The 18653-nt window shown below is 42.2% G+C and overlaps 1 protein-coding gene and 1 pseudogene across 6 annotated transcripts in view; both read right to left on the bottom strand.

Moving 5' to 3' along the window:
- Positions 1-18653, bottom strand: part of GRIP1 (glutamate receptor interacting protein 1) — a 669834-nt gene that overhangs the window by 74379 nt on the left and 576802 nt on the right. For 4 of the 6 annotated variants that reach the window (XM_036297634.1, XM_036297636.1, XM_036297635.1 and 1 more), the window contains 4 exons: positions 13251-13406; positions 12450-12605; positions 3127-3313; positions 2386-2531 (listed from right to left, as the gene is read on the bottom strand). In XM_036297634.1, coding sequence (XP_036153527.1) covers positions 2386-2531; positions 3127-3313; positions 12450-12605; positions 13251-13406 — 645 coding nt within the window. The remainder of the gene's footprint in view (positions 1-2385; positions 2532-3126; positions 3314-12449; positions 12606-13250; positions 13407-18653) is intronic. The other 2 variants (XM_036297637.1, XM_036297638.1) reach the window with 1 other exon arrangement.
- On the bottom strand, positions 15521-15612 carry LOC118652330 (annotated as a pseudogene).

The raw sequence follows: 18653 nt of genomic DNA, 5'->3' as shown, positions 1-18653 counted from the left end.
TCTTTCTTCCTAATTGCCAAACCCCATTGACATTTCCTGCCTCCTATCACTTGAATTCTCCACAGCAATTTTACTCTATTGACCATGACTTCTGCCTTGAAACTCTTGCTTTGGCTTCCAAAACCTTTTTTGGTTCTCCTCCAAAAAGAAGAGTGGATCTTTGTTATCTCCTTTGCTAGCATCCTTTTCCTTTAAACCTTAGCACTCCTTAAGCAGAGTCCCCTCTTCCTGGCACTCTTTCCCTAGTGTTTGCTTCAGTGCAAAGACTTGAACACTCTCTGGCATGTTCCTTCCTGAGTCCTGCTCTGGAGCCCAGGCCTGACCCTGACTCCAGGAGGTATTGCCTGTAGTCGCCTGGGCACTTCCTTTTGCAACTGAAATGCAACACACATTCAGTAGGTCTATTCTTATCTTTCAGCAGTTCTTGCTCTTGTCTAACTGGCTATGAGCTCCTTGACGATATCGATCCTTTCTATTTTCTCTTTCAGTGATCTGAATACAGGACAGTGCCTAGCACTCAGTAACTGGTGCTTGATAACTGCTTTTTGGATTAAGGAATGAATGTACTTGTCCTTTTTCCCTAGCATTGGCAGTGGATTTACCTGCTCAGGTCTAAATTAGAATGTTTGCTATCCCCAAATTTCCACTCTTCAAGTCCTCTTCACAGTTAAAGACATCAGAATTTACTCAACTGCTATCCCTTATATTCCTCACCCCATCCTTCATCTTCCATATCTAATCCATGAGCAGGTTCTGTTAGCCAAGTCCTAAATTTCACTATTCGTCACCATCTCTAGCGCCATTATTTCTTACTTATCCAACTGCCACCACCTCCTAACCAGCTTTTCTGCTGCTGCTATTGTCCCTTCTCATCTCAGACGATATCTTCAAAACATTCACCAGGCTACCTCGCTCCCTTCCATAAAATGCTCCTTGGCTTCAGTGCATCTGGAATCTAATCCACTATAGTCTTTCCCAAGGCCCTTCATAAATGAGCGCTTTCCAACCTCTCCCACCCCATCTCTAAAGCCAAACCTGATTCTTAGCCCAACTCCCTTATCTGCTGTAGCAAGAGCCCTTTTTGCTGTTCCTCAGACCCACCCAGCCTCTTATTTTGGTTCACATCTTGTACACCAGCTGCTCCCTCTGTCTGGAATGCACTCCTCCCAGACTCCCCTGGCCGGCTTCTTCCCAACCTTCACATCTCTGCTCCAATGCCACCTCCTTAGAAAGTCATCCTATGAAAATAGCTCCCCACTGTCATTCTCTAACCCCCATCCTGCTTTACTTCCCTTAGAGCACTTATTATGGTCTGACTTTATATTTGTTAACTTAAGCATTAACTTTCTGTAAGATATTATATAAGCTTCATGAAGACAGGGATTTTTTCTTTCTTGTCTACTATTGCACCTTCATGGTATAGAAAAGAAATTGGCCCACAGTAAATACTCAGCAATGTAGAGATAATGCAATCTCTATATCCAAAGGCACATCTGCACGGATTGGCTAAGGTTATTGGCTCTGTGAGGTGCTGTTTCCCTGGGTGAAGATAACTTTCTTAGATGGGAACCGGCACCAACCTCTACAACCCACACACATGTACTGACAAGGACTCCCTTCATAATCAAATTCAGGCTCCTGTGGGCCCTCTTCTTGACTAGGACTTGTCTTTGGCCGAGCCCTTAGCCGGCGGAGCCAATTTAGCAAGTCTCCTGCTAACGCAATTTACTGAGTATCCCTCCATCCTTGAATATATAATCACATCTCTCATCCCTCCACCATTGATATCAAATCAAATTCCTCTTAGTAATTTTCAATCCAATGACTCCCTCTCCTTCTCCTTGCCTGCTGGCTATAAATTCTGGCTGTCTTTGCTCTCTCATGCAATAGCCTTGAATAAAGTCTTCCTTCTCATTTTTAACAAGTGTCTGGTACAATTTCTCTTTAACATCAGAGACCAAATAGTTACCCACTGAGCTTGTATACAGCTATTTAATGAATTTTCACTGGTCCCCTTCAAACCTTCTTATGTTCTTTGCAGTGGGAAGGGTCAAAAAGAGGCTTTTCTTGTCTGCGTGACTGAAGAATATGGTTTCTCTAGCATATAGGAGAAAGTCAGGAAGAATAAAGGCTACATGCTTCTTTTTATCACCTTTATAGTGGCTATTACTTATTTATTTTGTCACATTTATTTTCTACTGTTCTTGTGGTGACATTTTAATGAATAATACAACAACCATGTTCAATTCAAAATGACACCCCAAATCTCCTAAACAAAAGCATGTCAGTGTATAAAAAATAGTTCCCCATCTGCCACGAAACCCATGCAATTCACAGGCAGTCCCCTCCTAACTCGGCAGCCAGCTGGCGATGATATGGTTATACCTGCCACATCGAACTCGATTTCCAGGGTGACCTTGCTCGTGATGGAGGAGTCTCGGAGGAGCTGATTGGCTTCCTCGAAGGTGCTATCTTCGGTTGGAATTCCATTAATGGCCATCACTCTGTCTCCAATCTGTAGGACCCCACATCTGAATGTAGAACCACATGTTAGAGGTTGCATAGAGGGTAAATTATCATCAGTCGACGTTGCCACATCTGCTTTGTTTGACCCTTGCAAAATGGCATAACCATGTGGTCTTGTTTATTCAACACTGTGGGAATCCTATTAGTTAGGTCAACTGCAATGTCTTGCACTTTTGCATCTCATGGCTACCAATGTGAGCAAGGGAATCTTGAAGTATTCTAGCAAAGTAATTAATAATTCAGCACCATGGTATTTTTCTAATCTGATCTGAACCAATATATAGTGATGATGAATGTACATCCCTCCATGGCAGAGAAGCTATTAAAATTTGAACTTAGAGATTTTTTTAATAGATTTTTTTCCTTTTTAATTAATATACCCTTAGTCCCTGATGGACGAAACCCTGCTAGATAAAGGCATTATGCTAATAATTCTTCTCAAAACTGATCAAGAACATAAAATTTTATTGTCAGAACAGAGAGTTCATTATATCTTACATTTCCTGCATTGAGCGCTGTTCCATAATTTATTAGTTGTCCAAAAAGAGCCGGTGCACAAACGCACAGCAGGAAAAGATGCTGTGAAAGAAAGCGTCTCACCTCTCTGCAGGGCTGTCAGCCTCAATGTAGGAAATCAGAGGCGGAGAAGAGAGTGTCTCTGTGGCAAACACACTGCCCTGCAGCTGGATCCCAAATCCTGTGACAGGGTCTGCCGTCAGCACCACCTCTGTGGTTTCTGTGTGAACGACCTGGCCAGCCAAGCCCACTGTGCTGGAGGCTAAAGACACTAGAGGAGCAACACGAACAAGAATGACGTCAGGTTGAAGCAAGCACCAGAAAACCAGCATTTCTAAAACAGATCATGGCTCTGAAGAGCAGCTCACTGGCTACGGTGGGAGGTCATATTTTGGCGTTCTGGTAACAAGTTTAGCCAGAGCTGAACAAGATGCGTAACTCTCCCAGAACTAGTCAGTTCTCAGTCACAATACGCAATGTAAGGTGTTGCCTCCTCCCCTTACATACCTGCCTGTTAGGGGCAATTGTGGGAGTTGCAGGAAGAAGACACCACAGGGTCAGGGTCAGGGTCGGTCAGGGTACCTGGATTCTGGTCCTGGTTCTACTACTGAGAAACCATTAACCTCTTTCCTATCTAGAAGGAGGGTTGGGCTAACTCGTCTAATGGTTTTTCTACTTCAGCTTTAAGATTTACAGACAATCTGACCTCCAGCTTTGAAGAAATGCTCTGAGTCTAACTCCCAGAGTGGTAAGGAAGTGCTGGTCATCAACCTCATTCTAGCATCAGGTTGGCATGATGGAGTCATTTAAACGCTACATTCCTCCTACTCTCAAATTTGGTCTCTTCAGTCCTTATTTCTTCCCAATGGGTCTCCAACACACTCTGTCATCTCTTATTTCATTTGTTCCTCTGATAGTCTTCTCAGCCCCCAGGCACACATCTCTGACTTGTTCCCATCCCCACCCATGTCACAACTGACTGCTGCACTCCTGGACGCCTTCCTCTCAGGCGTGACCTGTGCCTCCTTTGCTCCCTGAGAGCAAGAGCTCTGTCTTTAGGGTCACCCTCTGCCGCACTGTCACTTCCTCCCAACAGAGGCTTCTGGCCCTTTAATGGAAACCTGATGAGAACACGTACCTCAAAACCTTCTCCAACCAGAAGCTGTTTTCTTTCACTCTCCCTGCACGGGGGCAAGGAGAGAGAAGGGTTTCTAATACTGCTTGCTTTCCATGTAGTGATCTTTTATTTGTTTTTGTTTTTTTTTTTATCTCATACCACTCCTATTTAGAGTTCCATATGCTGTACTAATTTCTGCTCTGTCTCATCTTCAAACCCTTAGTTTTCTGTTTACAAGATCCTACCCCTCTTCCTCACTGAATTCAGGACTTGGCTCATCGTCTATCTCCTCTGACCTACAGCTTTTCATTGTCCTAAGCCCTTTGACATGATGGGAATAATCTAATGTGCTGGGTTTGTGGTTCTTCAGCTCTCCCATTGCTAGCATTCCACCCTGTCAGCTCTCTGCCACAAAGCCCTGGGCGGACCCCATCCTCCTTTGAAATGGGTAGAGCTCCAAGATCTCAATCCTCCTTGGTGATCACATGTCCTTATTAGCTATCTGTCCCAGCCTCTACGATCTAATTTTCTGCTCTTATGACTTCTGCTCCCATTGCCTCTCACTTGTCTCCTAGTATTTTTAGCAACAGATCACATCCCCCCACCTCTTCAAATGAAGGCAGATGATAAGGGATGCCTCTATATTCCACATGGAAACAGAACTACTGCAGTTGACGTTGGAATGAGACCCCAAGCCTTTGTCCTCCCTCATAGGGGAATCTGTGAATGCAGTTTAAAGACCATCATCTTTATCCATCGCCTTTTACTAGCATCCTTTCCCTCCACACTCCACCTGGACCTCTGGTGGCCACTTTAATGATGCATTTGCTGGTAAGAGATTCTGAAACCTCACGTGATTGTCTATAGGCTAACGCTCTGTCCTCTTTGGTAAGGCCCAGTTAACTCCACCGCTGTTATTAAGTTGCTTAGGGGTGTTGAGAAAGTCATGACAAATTCACATTATTCTCTATGGGGCCCTGGAATCTTTTGCTGCGTAATATTTTGGCGCCTTATTAGATTTCTTACAGGATCTGTCCCAAACATTTCTACCCTTAGTAAGGTCAAACTTGACTCTTTATTTCTTACAAGACTGAAAATATGCCACCATTTAACAAGAGTTCCTTAAACAACATTGTTTCGATCTTAATTTCTCTGTATCAGTGATTTTCAACCCTTTTCATCTCATGGCATTAATGACTAAAATTCTACTGTACACCAAAAAATGTATTACATTTTCGGCCGGCCTGGCAAAAAAAAATATAGGTATAATTTTGATTCATTCACACCAGACGGCTATTGTTGTGTTGGCTGTTGTCATTTTTTAAATTGACAACCTAAGGGAAAAGAGGTCAGAGCCCCTGACTAAATAGGTATTGCATGTTTTAAAAACTCTTGCAGCACACCAGTGTGCCACGGCACACCGACTGAAAATCGCTGTTCTGTATCACCATCTGTTCTCTCTTTCCCCCATTTTTTCCTGCTTCAGGGGGATGTATCCTTTTTCCATCTCCAGGATAACTATTAAGTATTTTTGATACTATCCTTTTCCGCTCCTTTGATTTTGTGCCATAAAATCTTTCTTATCACTTTTCCAACTTACTTACTCACTCCCCTAGCTTTCTGACCTCTCTCTGATTTGTACTGCTTCTAAATGGCTTAAACTGTGGCTTCTTCCTTTACCCTTTACTGAAACTACTCTCACTGCTGGCTTCCTGATTGCTAAAATCTATGGCCTCAACTGCCCTAGTCACTAAGTAGCCACTGGCTTTGGGAACCATCACTTTCTTTCTCAAATTGCCCTCTGGGTTTTGATGAAGCTTGGTTCTTAGTTTCTCACTTTTTAGCACCCACCATTCTTTTGCTTTATCTGCATGTCAAGCAAGCTAATGCCCATGGTTCGGTCCTAAGCCTTTTTTATCTCATTCTTTTCCTCATTCACTTCCAGTAAAATATGATCCAGTAAAATACATACCTTTTCAAGTCTACCTCTCTAGTGATGAATTTCCGTACTTGATAGATGCCAACTACAATGATGTCTCATTGACTCCTCAAACCCAACATTTTCAAAATTGAGTTAATCACCTTCTCTTTTCCTATGGGACCACAATTACAGTCCTTCGAGCTTGAAATCTCAAAGTAGCCTTTGACCCACAACTCCCCATTGTCTCAAACTCAACCAATTTTGTTTAAATCCCCCTTTCCATTCTTACGGTCAATGCCTTAATTCAGGCTTTCATTACATTTACTTCAATTAATCTAATATACAGATTTCTGGGTTTTTTCATGCCAGTGCTTTCAATATATTGTTGCCAGATTAACATTCTCTTCAGAATGAGGCCCCAATTCATCCACTCCTCTGGAGCAGAGCCTCATAACTTGGCCTTCAGTTCTTTGCATGTCTGGGACCCCAGTGCCTGTACCATTCAGTGAATGCTACGTAAGTGAGGAATGAGTCACATTTTGTGGTATCATCTGCATTTCTTGTTTTGAAACCAACATTTCATGTAGATTCTGCTAAGTTAAGGAACTAGGAAGTTGTTCTTTGGGACGCAGATTTTTCCATGATGTGGATCATTCCAGCACTGCAGCTGACGTGGCAGAGGATGGTGGTGGGTCAATGTCTGGAAGGAGTAAGGGAACTGTACTTCTTCTAAAGAAGCACAATCATTGTTCTGTCTCAGCAGGATGAAGTCAGTGAGATTTCTGCAGCCTGCAATGGGGAGTGAAGGGAGCCTCCCACCCTAAGCTTTTTACAGGTGGCCACTTACAGTTCCAAAGTCTCATGGACTATCAATTATTTTCGTTTTTAAATTAAATTTATTGACATGGATTAATAAAATTTTATGTTTCAGGTGTGCAATTCTATGATGCATCACCTGTATATTGTATTGTGTGTTCAGCAGTCCAAGTCAATTTTCCTTCCATCACTATTTATCCCCCTTTATCCTCTTCTACCTCTCCCCAAACCCTCCTCTCCCTCCAGGAATCAGTAATACATTGTCTGCTTCCTTGAGGTTTTTTTTTTGTTTTGTTTGTTTTTGCTTAATCCCTTCACCTTTTTCACCCAGCCCCCAAACGCCCCTACTCTCTGGCAGCCGTCAGTCTTAACTTAGATTCTGCTTCTGTATCTATGAGTTTGTGTCTATTTTGTTTGTCTGTTTTATTTCTATTTTACTTGTCAGTTTATTTTGCTCATTAGGCTATCACGTATTTTCTAGGATGCTTTTGTGGATGTGAGCTGTACTTGGATTGCTCTCCAGATCATACATGTATTTTTTTAATGCTGGCACAAAACCAGTAGAAGATGCCATTTCCTGTCTGTAAGCGTCTGGAAAGTTGCATTTCTTTCCAGCCAGTGAGCAGGAACAGAATATTAGAACATCACTTATTTGGCAGATTACTTCCAGTTCTTGGTGGAAGTAAGTATTTTTGGATGTCAACAAAAATACTTTCTGTGAATCTTTATACATATATTTCATCTGAAATCTCAATTAGGTGCAGATTTTTAGACTACTTAATTAGAGTTAGAAACTATTTTTGGACTTCTAAGTCAGAGACGCCCTGAGGACACAGGCCTGACAGAAGGTGTGAAAGTTTCTGAGGGTCGTGCTCTAGGGCATGTCAGGATATCTACTCCAAAGGGAAGAACAAGTTTCTGCCCCTTTCATCCCCTCTGCATAGGAAGAGTCAAAATAATCGATGGGCATCTTTAGATATTAGATATCAGTTTCCATGTGCCACTGGGACCCATTAACCAGGTGATCCACAAAGTTGGATCAGTTGGAATGAGCAGCTAAGACGACGCTACAGCTGCTCCCCAGAGTGATGCACGTGGCTACTCCAGGCCGGTGCTTTCTGAGGGAAGCTTACAGCCATAGCAATGAGACTCTGACACCAGACTAAACCAGAAGTGATGGCCTGCAATTTCAGAAAGAGAGGAGAACGGAAATGCCAGTGTACAGCTACAGAGAAAACGGATCATTTGAATCCTGTGGCTTCTGGGACGCAGGACAGAAAGGGACACTGTGTCCCATTCTAAGCCTCGTATTACAAGTTCACTTTTAACTATAAGCCTATATATTGTGATAGAAGTAAGAAGGTGAACATTAAAAAAAGAACTTTTAAGTCAGCTGATTACCATCTCCATTAATTAAGAATCAAGACGAAATGGTCGGTTTAATAACAATGGGAGAGATTAGGGGAGCTGTAGCAAAGACCCTCTCCAAGGAGAGGCTTGCTATGTTTTTTGGATCAGTTAGAGAAGATGAAAATTTCATTCTGTAGAGGGTTTTGAACACAGAAATAAGCACTAATTCACTGTGGGGAGCATTAAATTTATAAGCTCTATCTAGAGGCAAGTTGAGGTGATAGAAATCATTAGGAACTTTAATTTAGGATTAAAATGTATTAAACATGGGTTTCATAATTATATAAAGTTATAATTTATCTAATAAAAACAGGCTTACATTAGAGCGAGGATTTTACAATTCACTCTGGAAGTCCTCTGACACATTGGGATCTATTCTTTGAAACGGTCAAATTTCAGTTGAAATTGCAGGTACTGATTACTCACAGGCATTAACGTCTTGAAAATGATTACCAGACATGATAAACATCAACTGCAGACTCAAGGATGATAAGCCAGAAAGAAAAACAACCAATATTCCTTGGAAGGGAAAACGATGAACTTGATTACCCCGCTTCATTAATGTGGTCAAGCAGCAGAGGAAAATGAAGGGGATTTAATCCTGAGTTCAGAAAGTTGTAGAATGAATTCTCTCTCCAGTAGCAAATGCCCCTGCAAGGCACTGGTCCTGGCCTGAGAGGTGCCCATTTCTACCCGCAGGTGAAGGTGGACATGACTACACTGCCGCCATGCTGTGTGTGAATACCAGTCACTGGTGTGTGCCAGCATTCACACCTGCATGTCCTGTCCCTTTCACACCTGGAGGGTTCTGTTCACAGCCCTTCAGGTTTGCAGGGGATGGCCCTGTGTTTTGGTCAATTCTTACCTTTCCGAGTGTAAGTAAGGGAGGGGAACTGAAGGCAGTTTTCTAACTCCCAAAGTTTAAAAATCAGCACCATGTTTCCTTCATTTAGAAGGCTGAGAGGTTTACTGTTAGATATGAAGAGCATTTAAAAAGTACAGAGAGCAAAGGACCTCACAAATTTACTAGTAGCGCGGTGTTTGTCATTCTTTGACCCTGTAATTTAAGACATCTCACTGAAGTGTTCCACATTTAGGGTCGACCCACTGTGGACACAACACATTGTGTATCACGTGGTCCATTCGGGAGCGCAGCGGGGTGGCCAGCAGCCCCCTCTTCCACGCAGGGCTGGTGGGGGCAGGTCTTACGCTGTCAACTGCCAGCGCTCTGTGCTCCGTCACTTATAAACGCTTACCATTAGCTGCCTTGGCCTTCCACTTTTTTTTCAGGGGTCGGTAGAAGGGATAAAAGTTGTTAGTCTTTTTCATTCTCTTCCTCTCAGCTATCTGCAATGCTGCCCTCCCTAGTAGTAAGTGCCAATGACAAAAGAGGCAAAGACCGTCTGGGCATGTGCTCTGACGTGTACTCTCTGTTGTATCTCAGGCTGACTGGGCACAGGCAGTCTCCCCACAGGCTCTGGGTGCAGGAGCAGGAGGCAGACAGCAGGGGAACTGGCTCAGTCATGCCTCTAACATGGGGTGTGGGGGTGACGGAGTCCTGGAAGGAGCCCTGGCCTCTGCAGTAGAAAAAGGGCAGCCCGGGTTGTGGGGAAAAGTTCAGTAACATTCCAGAAGCGGTGAGGAGAGGTTCCCTCTGTGACACCCTCCAGGCTTTGTGACACTCCTCACAGCCGAGGCGGGGGTTGCTCACCACTGTCCCTGTGGAACTACCAGCACTTTCCTGTTTCAATGCTTGTAACATATGGTCACGGCTTTTCTGTATTCTCCCCTCTAGGCAACTGTACAGAACGTTTTCATATTTATGTGAGAAGATTTTCCACTCTTCCGGCCATGTCCTTCCTTCGTCCTGGAAACATATGTGAGAATTCTTTCTGGTTTCCAGGTTCTGGCCTCAGATGCTCACCAACACAGCAAAGAGGCTTTTGATTGTATTTGGGACTTTGCCAGGACTCACCATTCATACAAATGGCATGGTTGCTATAGAAACATAAGAGTGAGAAAGGGGGCAGCCAGTGGTGGCACGGAATAAACACATAAATAAAGTGGTGGAAATAAACCAAGGTAGAGTGAGAGTGGCAATAAAACTTTTATTATCAGTTATTTGGAGAAACCTTTCTCTCTAATGTGACCATTCCAAGCTTAACAACAACAACAACAAAAGAATGGAACCTAATCTTGAGGATTTTTGTGTGTGATTTTGGAAAACTAATTTTTTAAGGCTCTTTGAGGTTGGAATAAAAGTTCATAGTTTGTGAATCTTATTGTTGGATTAAAATATAACATACATGATCTCCTGAGACAAACATTCTGGGCTATGTATGGTCAGTGAGGCTCTAGTAGCGAATGTCTACAGCAAACACAAATAGCTAGAAATTTCTTCAACCAGCTCTGTGTTTATATTTCCACTATGTTGGAGAATAATGTGCTGATTCACGAGAGAATTTATGAGCTGGCCATGGATGTCAGTGACAGTGTGGCCTCAGCTTTGTTTCCTACCACAAAATTCAAGATGTGCAAATATCAAACCCATTATCATTTGTTTGTAGTCCCTAATGTGCTTAGTCAACATAGGCAGTCTTACCTAACACAAGCAAATGTTTAGCCACTGAAGCACAAGTACAAACATTAATGAATTCGTTTTAATTGCTCTTCCCTGCTGAGGGATGTTAGCCTGTTTTTGTCAGTGAGGAGTGCTGCACATGAAGCTATTCTATGTAAAAATATTCATAAGCAAATGCCCACCACAAGCCCTGAAGGCACTGCATGGAAGACTCAAGATCTATGTGTTATGCCAAAGTGTAACCACTGTGAAAAATGCAGAACTTTGAGAGGAATGTTAACAGAGTTTTGCACAGGACCGCTCAGACTCAGGCAGAAGAGCAGCTAACACTTAATCTATTCAAAAGAGCTAATTATATGACCTGAGAGACTGTTTCCTGGGCTGGGTGGTGGTCAGTTTCCTACAATGATTGTGGCGCGGGTGGGACTGGTAGCACATCCACCTGCACAGATGAATCTCTGGCAAATAAGCTGAAGAGCCAACAGGCTCAACCACCCCTTCTCACAAGAACATTCTCTCTTCACTACCAGCTTTGAAGTCTCTGGGTTTGGCTTTATTTAGGTAACTTAAGGGTGTTCTTTATTTTATTCTCATGGTAATTCCAGGAAGAGACCCTATCTCCTTTGAGCTTCTTTACAGGAATCACAACCATGGCCAAAAGGGACACATAGGATACAACCCATGCACGCTCTAGACTACAATTAGATCTCGCTGGAAAGATAGGTGTTCTCTTCCTCTAAAACGTAATGTGATGATGATGAGAAATTATGATCTTCCCCAGCAAGAAAAATTAGGAGCTATTTGAATTTCTTCCCTGTTCACACAATCATTACCCTTTTTCTCTTTACCAGTATGTGTATAACCAGTCATCCAAAAGCAAGTAGCCAAGCACACTTTCCTAGTCTTGCTTGGTCTATACTGAGCATGGCTGTCCCAGAGGGTCATATTTCCAAGAATTCTATTTGAAATTCCTGGACTTTAAGATGCTTGTTGTAAAGATGAACATCCCTCTCATCTTCTTAAGGCTGAAGTGGGCAACAGAAATATATGTTCAAGCTGTGATTCTCAATGGGGTGGGTCCCTGGGGAAAGTATTGGAATCTTAGGGAATGAGATATTAATGGCATTAAACAAAAGTGTGAGGTTCTTATATTTACCAAAAAGGAGACATAGTTTTCAAAAAACTGCTTTAGAGCGAATAAGAAACTAAGAACAAAGGTCATGCTCGAAGCTACCCTGAACACAGGGAAGGAGTTTTAAAGGAAAAAAATCACATCTTAAGTCATTTTGTTAGATCAAAGGAGCAAGAAAAAGTTTCACATAAAAAGTCATAGGCAAGGGTAGTATGAACTAATTCAATCTGAAATTGCATCCCCTGTAATCACTATCCTAGAGATAACGGATATCACTTTAATGGTCTTTGGCACCGAGCTGGACCTGCTTGGCATCTGGCCTGATGAGCAGGCTCTGTAAACTCTTCCCACAGACCTCTGTGGACCAAAGACTCTAATCTGCCCACACGCTTTCTCCAGGCCACACAGCACTGGCTACCATTCCACTTACGTGAGCTTTTGAAGTCTTTCTTTTTCAGTCTCCTCCTCATCATGGTTCCACGTGGACTAGTGGAGTAGAGGCTGCGAGGCAAAGTCCCCATGTTCAGGGAACTCAGGCTGTATGCACTCATGGAGGTAGGAGAGAAGGATGAAGACACCAAAGCTGCTGTAAGAGAATGAAGACTTGGCACAGAGCATTCCCAGGTGGGGTGTGAGCCTGCCACACGTGCCAACCAGCGACAACCCAGGAAGACACACAGGACGCACAACGGTAGCGAGTAAGTGCCCCAACCAGACAGAGACAGGGCTCGGGACGCAGCGCTTTAGCTTCTGAGTTACAAGAGCCCATGGACACCTGAGGGGCAGATGGTCCCCGTACACATAGTGGAACACAGAGAAGCTCTATGAGTTTTGCTTCAGACACACTAAAATCCCAAACATTAAAACAAGTTTCTTCATAAACAACACAATGCGTCAGATACGTAATCTCATTTTCATAGGTATTTTCTGACATGACTTTTGCATGTGATTCCACATATTCAGAGAAGATCTGCAAATACTGTACGCTGTATAACATTCTGAGTGGTTATTTCCTGACCACATGTAAAGCATTCTGGACATTTATATCCTCTCCCCATATGCGTTCTGATGGAAAAGAAAAAGACATGGGGGATGTGAGACATGATAAGCTGCTGCAACGAAAAAAGCATACAGTGCCCATGAAACCAAATACGGTATGAATCAGATGAGCAAGGAGGGAGATGAAGATAATTGAAATAAAGGACCAGGAGGAGAAAGCCTGGAACATTACGAGGGCTGTTTGGAGGAGGCGCTTTCGGGAATGTCAGGGCCGGCAGTCTGCCATGGTCAGGGTGGTGCGCGTTAGAGTGATGGTAGGTGTGGAGGCTGCAGTGGCTGCTGGCCCAGGAATCCCAGGTAAGTTGCCTGTCGCTCCTCTGAATTTTCACTGCCCATATGAAGTGATGATGGGAAATAAGAAAAACAAACAACCAAAAAAGAGGAAAAATAACTGAATTGCACAAATAAGAAGTGTAACAAAAATGAAAGCTTCTTGAAAAAAAAATCTACTGTCTACTGCCTTTGCCCTTTTCTCAGTGGTCAGCAAAACAGATGATTAAAATCAGGATGGAAACTTTCAACTTCCCAAGACTAATGCATGTTTTTTCCCCAGCCCATTTCCCCCCTCTTTTAAAGATGCCTCTTGAATCAATTTCTAATCTCCCCCCAGTGCCTCACGGCAGCGATTAAAACCATTTTTTAAAACTTAAAAGTCAACCCCATAATGATTTATGGCACATGATTAGTAATTGAAGATTTGCAAATCTTGGCTAGTTAGTGGCATTTGTTTTGAGAGAGAAAAAAAGAAGAAACAATAAATCTCATAGGCTCATGATTCAAGTGGTTTACTGGCCACACATCACAGTTTACTGCTCTGACTTAATTGCTCTATGATCCATCACTTGGACTTGGACTTAATTTTTCTCAACATTAAATCACTCAAATCATCTATCAATATCAGAATCTTATCTGTATCCTAATAAGGAGAAGATAAAAGTCTCAACATAATACATTTTTTTTGTATTTTTGAAAGAAGGTACTTACATTTGAAAGCAATAATCAATTCTTAAAATATTTCACATTTTCTTATATTTCCTTAAGATGCTACAAAATTTTAATAAAGTTTATTTTAAAATGTTGGCATCCTTTTTATTTTTAAAAAAATGTATACTGTGTTTCCATTCTAATTCCAGTATTGTTTCAATTTGATTTTCTACTCAGTGTTCTAAAGTATGACCAATATTAAGTTTGTTACTATGTCTGATATGAAAATTTTCATTTTGGCTGCTTCAATGGGTTACAACAGCGGTTCTCAACCTGTGGGTCGCAACCCCTTTGGGGGTCGAATGACCCTTTCACAGGGGTCGCCTAAGACCATCGTTAAACACATATATGATTACATATTGTTTTGTGATTAATCACTATGCTTTAATTATATTCAATTTGTAACAATGAAAATACATCCTGCATATCAGATATTTACATTATGATTCATAACAGTAGCAAAATTACAGTTATGAAGTAGCAACGAAAATAATTTTACGGTTGGGGGTCACCACAACATGAGGAACTGTATTAAATGGTTGCAGCATTTGGAAAGTTCAGAACCACTGGGTTACAATGACCAAGAGATGCAGATGTGACTGCTATTAATCTCTCCAGCTTCATACCCTATCATTCCACTCATCATTGATTGTTCCACCAACAATGGTCTTAGGTTTGTTGGTAATACAAGCCAGGCTCCTCCCTACCTCAGGGCATTTGCAGTTCCTATTCTTTCTGCCTCTATATTCTCCTCCCAGTTGTTTGCATGGCTGGCTCCTCCTCATCATTCAGATCTCAGCTCCGCTCAGCTGCTACCTCCTCAGAGTTGTAGCCGACTTCTGTGACGGAAGTAGCTGCCTTCTCCCACACTATCCTATTACTGTTTTATGTTCTTCATAGCACTTATTACTGTTTCATTTATTTAATGTATTTTCAGTGTTTGTCCCTTTATATTAGAAATCCATAGAATAGGAATCTACATTGCTGTCTTGCTTACTAGATGCACTGTAGCAACTTTAACCAAGCCTATTACATAGTGGCTGACGAATGAATGAATGAATAACTGAATGCATGACGAATAGGAATATCAGGGAGAGTGCCCATGTCTGCATTGCTGCAGCATTTTCCTTCTGATAAAGTGCTGCAAGGCAAGTCCCTAATGGATTCTCCTTCACCGTCCTTATTCTACGTCATGGTGTAGAACACCATGTTTTATAGCAACGTGCAATCATTGCTGGGCCCGGCTAATCTACACCCACAGCCATCGATTTTACTCTTTACAAAATATTGCCTGTGCTTCCCATGAAGTATAGTGAGTGGACTTCAGAATTCTAAACTGAATTTTTGATCCGGTTCTTTATGGAATGCTTTGAAAGTAACTGGGAACTTTTGGGGCTGTCTTATATTAGGCAAGTATTTCAGGAGTTTAAAAAGAAAATGTTAACATTTTTTTTAAACACTGTCTAAGTCTATATAACGGCTTGTCTCATAGAGGAGAGAGCACCGGAATAGGTTAGACTTTGTTACTATAGAAAGCTAGAATGTTACATTTTTATCAAATTCATTTTGCAAAAAAACATTCATACACATTTTCCCATTTAATGGTCCCAATAATGACAGAAAACTTTCACTGAATACTTGCTATATACCAGACACTGGCTAAGTGCTTTCCCATTGATTATCTTAGACAGTATTCTCAATAGAATCGTGAGGTAGGTATTACTCTAACATCCATTTTACAGAAGAAGAAACTGAGGTATAGAAAAGTTGGATAACTTGCTTAAGGTCCCAAGTGGTGGAGCCATAATTAAAACTCTGGAAGAACGACTCGAGAGTCCCTTCCCTCAGCCACCACACTACACTGCCTCTGCCTTTGTTACAAATAAATAAATAGTGAAAATACAATGCTGTTCCATCATTCCATGGTGACATCATTGCTGAAGTCTTAAGAGGTATCTGCCTTGGAGTTGTCTTCCTCTCTAAGCGCACCCTCTTGCCCTGTCTGGGGCATCTGAGGGTACAGGCAACAGCAACTTTGGGGTGGTTCCTGGAGCTTGCCGATGCACATCCTCTTGGCACAGAATATATCAAACCTAGCAATTCCGCTTACGTTTACCCCCTAAAGTCTCAGTTTCCTTCAATTATGATTAAGTATCCCAAAGATCCTCTTTGGGTACAATTCCTAACCTCATTGAAAAGTCATTCTTGCTGGGTTATTTACTAGCAAAAGGCACAGTCAATCTCTGATTGCTAGTTGATGTGCCCATTTCTATGTTTCATAAAAACACTGGTGAATGCTTTGTTGATAAACACAATTTGGAAAATGTTGTATCTCCCTCCACCTGGGATGAGAGATATGCTGTTTAGGCATCAGAGATCTTGGAAAAATAACCAGAACTTTCTTGTGGAAAAAGTGTAAAACTATGTAAGACAATGCTACTAATCACAAAAAGAGAAGTTTGAGGATTATGAACACCATTTTGGGGGCTATTTTCCCCCCTTCATAACTGTGATCTAATTATGCTTAGGAGCCTATATTTATTTCCTTTTGGAAATGCAAGTCCGATTTTAATGTAAAATGTAGGGAGCTGCTTCTATGCTCGATAAGGAAGATGGTGAGCAATTGTCAGCAAAAGTGGATGATATGGTCACAAATTAGAATTACGTAAATTACCAGTTCCCTGAAAAATCATAAATGACATCATGTTCTCTACAGTGAAGAAAAAGAATTTGTTCTTGGTCTCCATACATTTTAGTGTATACATTCATGTTCTCAAATTGTTTTGGCAGGTAAACATATTATTTCCCACGCTGGAAACAACTTGAACTATTTATGATTTGTATACAGGGCAAATAATTAGGAGAAAAAATGAGGTTGCTAAGGACAATGACATTTTTAAAGAGTCTGTTCAACATTTCTGGTTCACTGAAACCAGAACTTGCCAAGCAAAACCTCACGCTGAAAAAGCGCAACATAATGTGCGCTCTCCTCCCTACTGTGCTCCAAATCCATGACGGCTGCAGATGAGTTTAGGAGAAACTTACAGTCCTAGAAATCTCTCCTCTCAGCCAGTTGCAGGCAGGAAAGGCCCATGGGGCCTCCCGACAGGAGCGGCCCCCGGGAACTGCGTCCTTTGAGAGCCTCACATGAGGCAGAGTTTCTTCATAACCTGCCTGTACGGCATCGTCCCTCCACTCCAATGTGTAAAATTAAAATCTGATAAAGGTAATGCTGTACTAGAGATTTTCATTAGCTCCAGGGCTGCCTAAGCTCCATTTAATTAAAAGAGGTTGCATCCAGCTGACTCATTCAGTATGAAAATTAACTGGTCCCTCTCTTTTTTTCAAATTGCGGAAAAGTGCAGTGTGTTTTAGGAGGTGGGAGACACGTAACGCAAATGACCTCCTCATAAGCAAAATTACAATTACAGAGAAAACTGTTCTCTTTCTCTACACACACAGCAGTGCCTTCTTCACCTCCAGGGCACCTTGGAGGCTTCCAGGATTTGATTTCAGGAATAAAAAGGAGGGCACTTGTCTTAAGGAAAAGGATGGAGGAGGAACTGGAATAAAGGCCCCACTGGGGAGTCTTTCTTTATTTGATTTTGGGCTCAAAGTACTTTTTCTTGCACCAGGTTTTCCTTAAAGAGGCCCAGGTGAAGGCTATATAAAGGGAGGGCAAAAGTAGGTTTACAGTTGTGAGTATGTGAAACACAGAGTTTATTCTACTATTATTATTATTTATTAACTAGAGGCCCAGTGCACAAAAATTCATGCACTCGGGGGAGTCCCTCAGCCTGGCCTGTGCCCTCTTGCAGTCCGGGACCCCTAGGGGGATGTCAGACTGATGGCTTAGGCCTGCTCCCCAGGGGATCAGGCCTAAGCTGGCAGTCAGACGTCCCTCTGGCAGCCCAGGAGCCCTCGGGGGATGCTCGACTAACGGCTTAGTCGGATATCCTTAGCACTGCCATGGAGGCCTCTCCCACCACCGCTGCTGCACTGGCCAGCCATGAGCCGGTTTCTGGCTGAGCGGCACTCCCCCTGTGGAAGTGCACTGACCACCAGGAGGCAGCTCCTGCATTGAGCATTTGCCCCCTGGTGGTCAGTGTGCATCACAGTGACCAGTCATTCCACCCTTAGAGTCAATTTGCATAATATCCTTTTATTATATAGGATGATTGTATTATTTTCCATATGAACAACTGTAAACCTACGTTTGCCCACCCTATAAATACTCAGCAAACTGTGATTTGTGGGATGGTAACACTGTAGATTCCCTCAGCTGACACTTGCTATTGAATAGGTGTACTCAAGTATTAGGATTCTCTCAGGGAAGATATTTGGTCAGAAAGGTTGTTCTCCATTGTAAGAAATACACTCCTCTGGCAAACAGACAAAATATAGAGAAAATCAACTCTCCACACAACTATTCCCCACTCCCAAATATTTGAAGGATCTGCTATTAATACCCATTTTATAACTATTTACAAAATGAAAGTTTTACTATTTACCTTCATTGTCCTTCAAATAGAGTGGAAATTTAATATAACAGGTTATCAAATAACTTCCCTTCTCTCCACACTCAATGTAC

The sequence above is a fragment of the Myotis myotis genome, unplaced genomic scaffold, assembly GCF_014108235.1.
Source record: "Myotis myotis isolate mMyoMyo1 unplaced genomic scaffold, mMyoMyo1.p scaffold_m19_p_3, whole genome shotgun sequence".
In the NCBI taxonomy this organism is placed as follows: domain Eukaryota; kingdom Metazoa; phylum Chordata; class Mammalia; order Chiroptera; family Vespertilionidae; genus Myotis; species Myotis myotis.
This window is presented reverse-complemented; position numbering and strand designations above follow the sequence as displayed.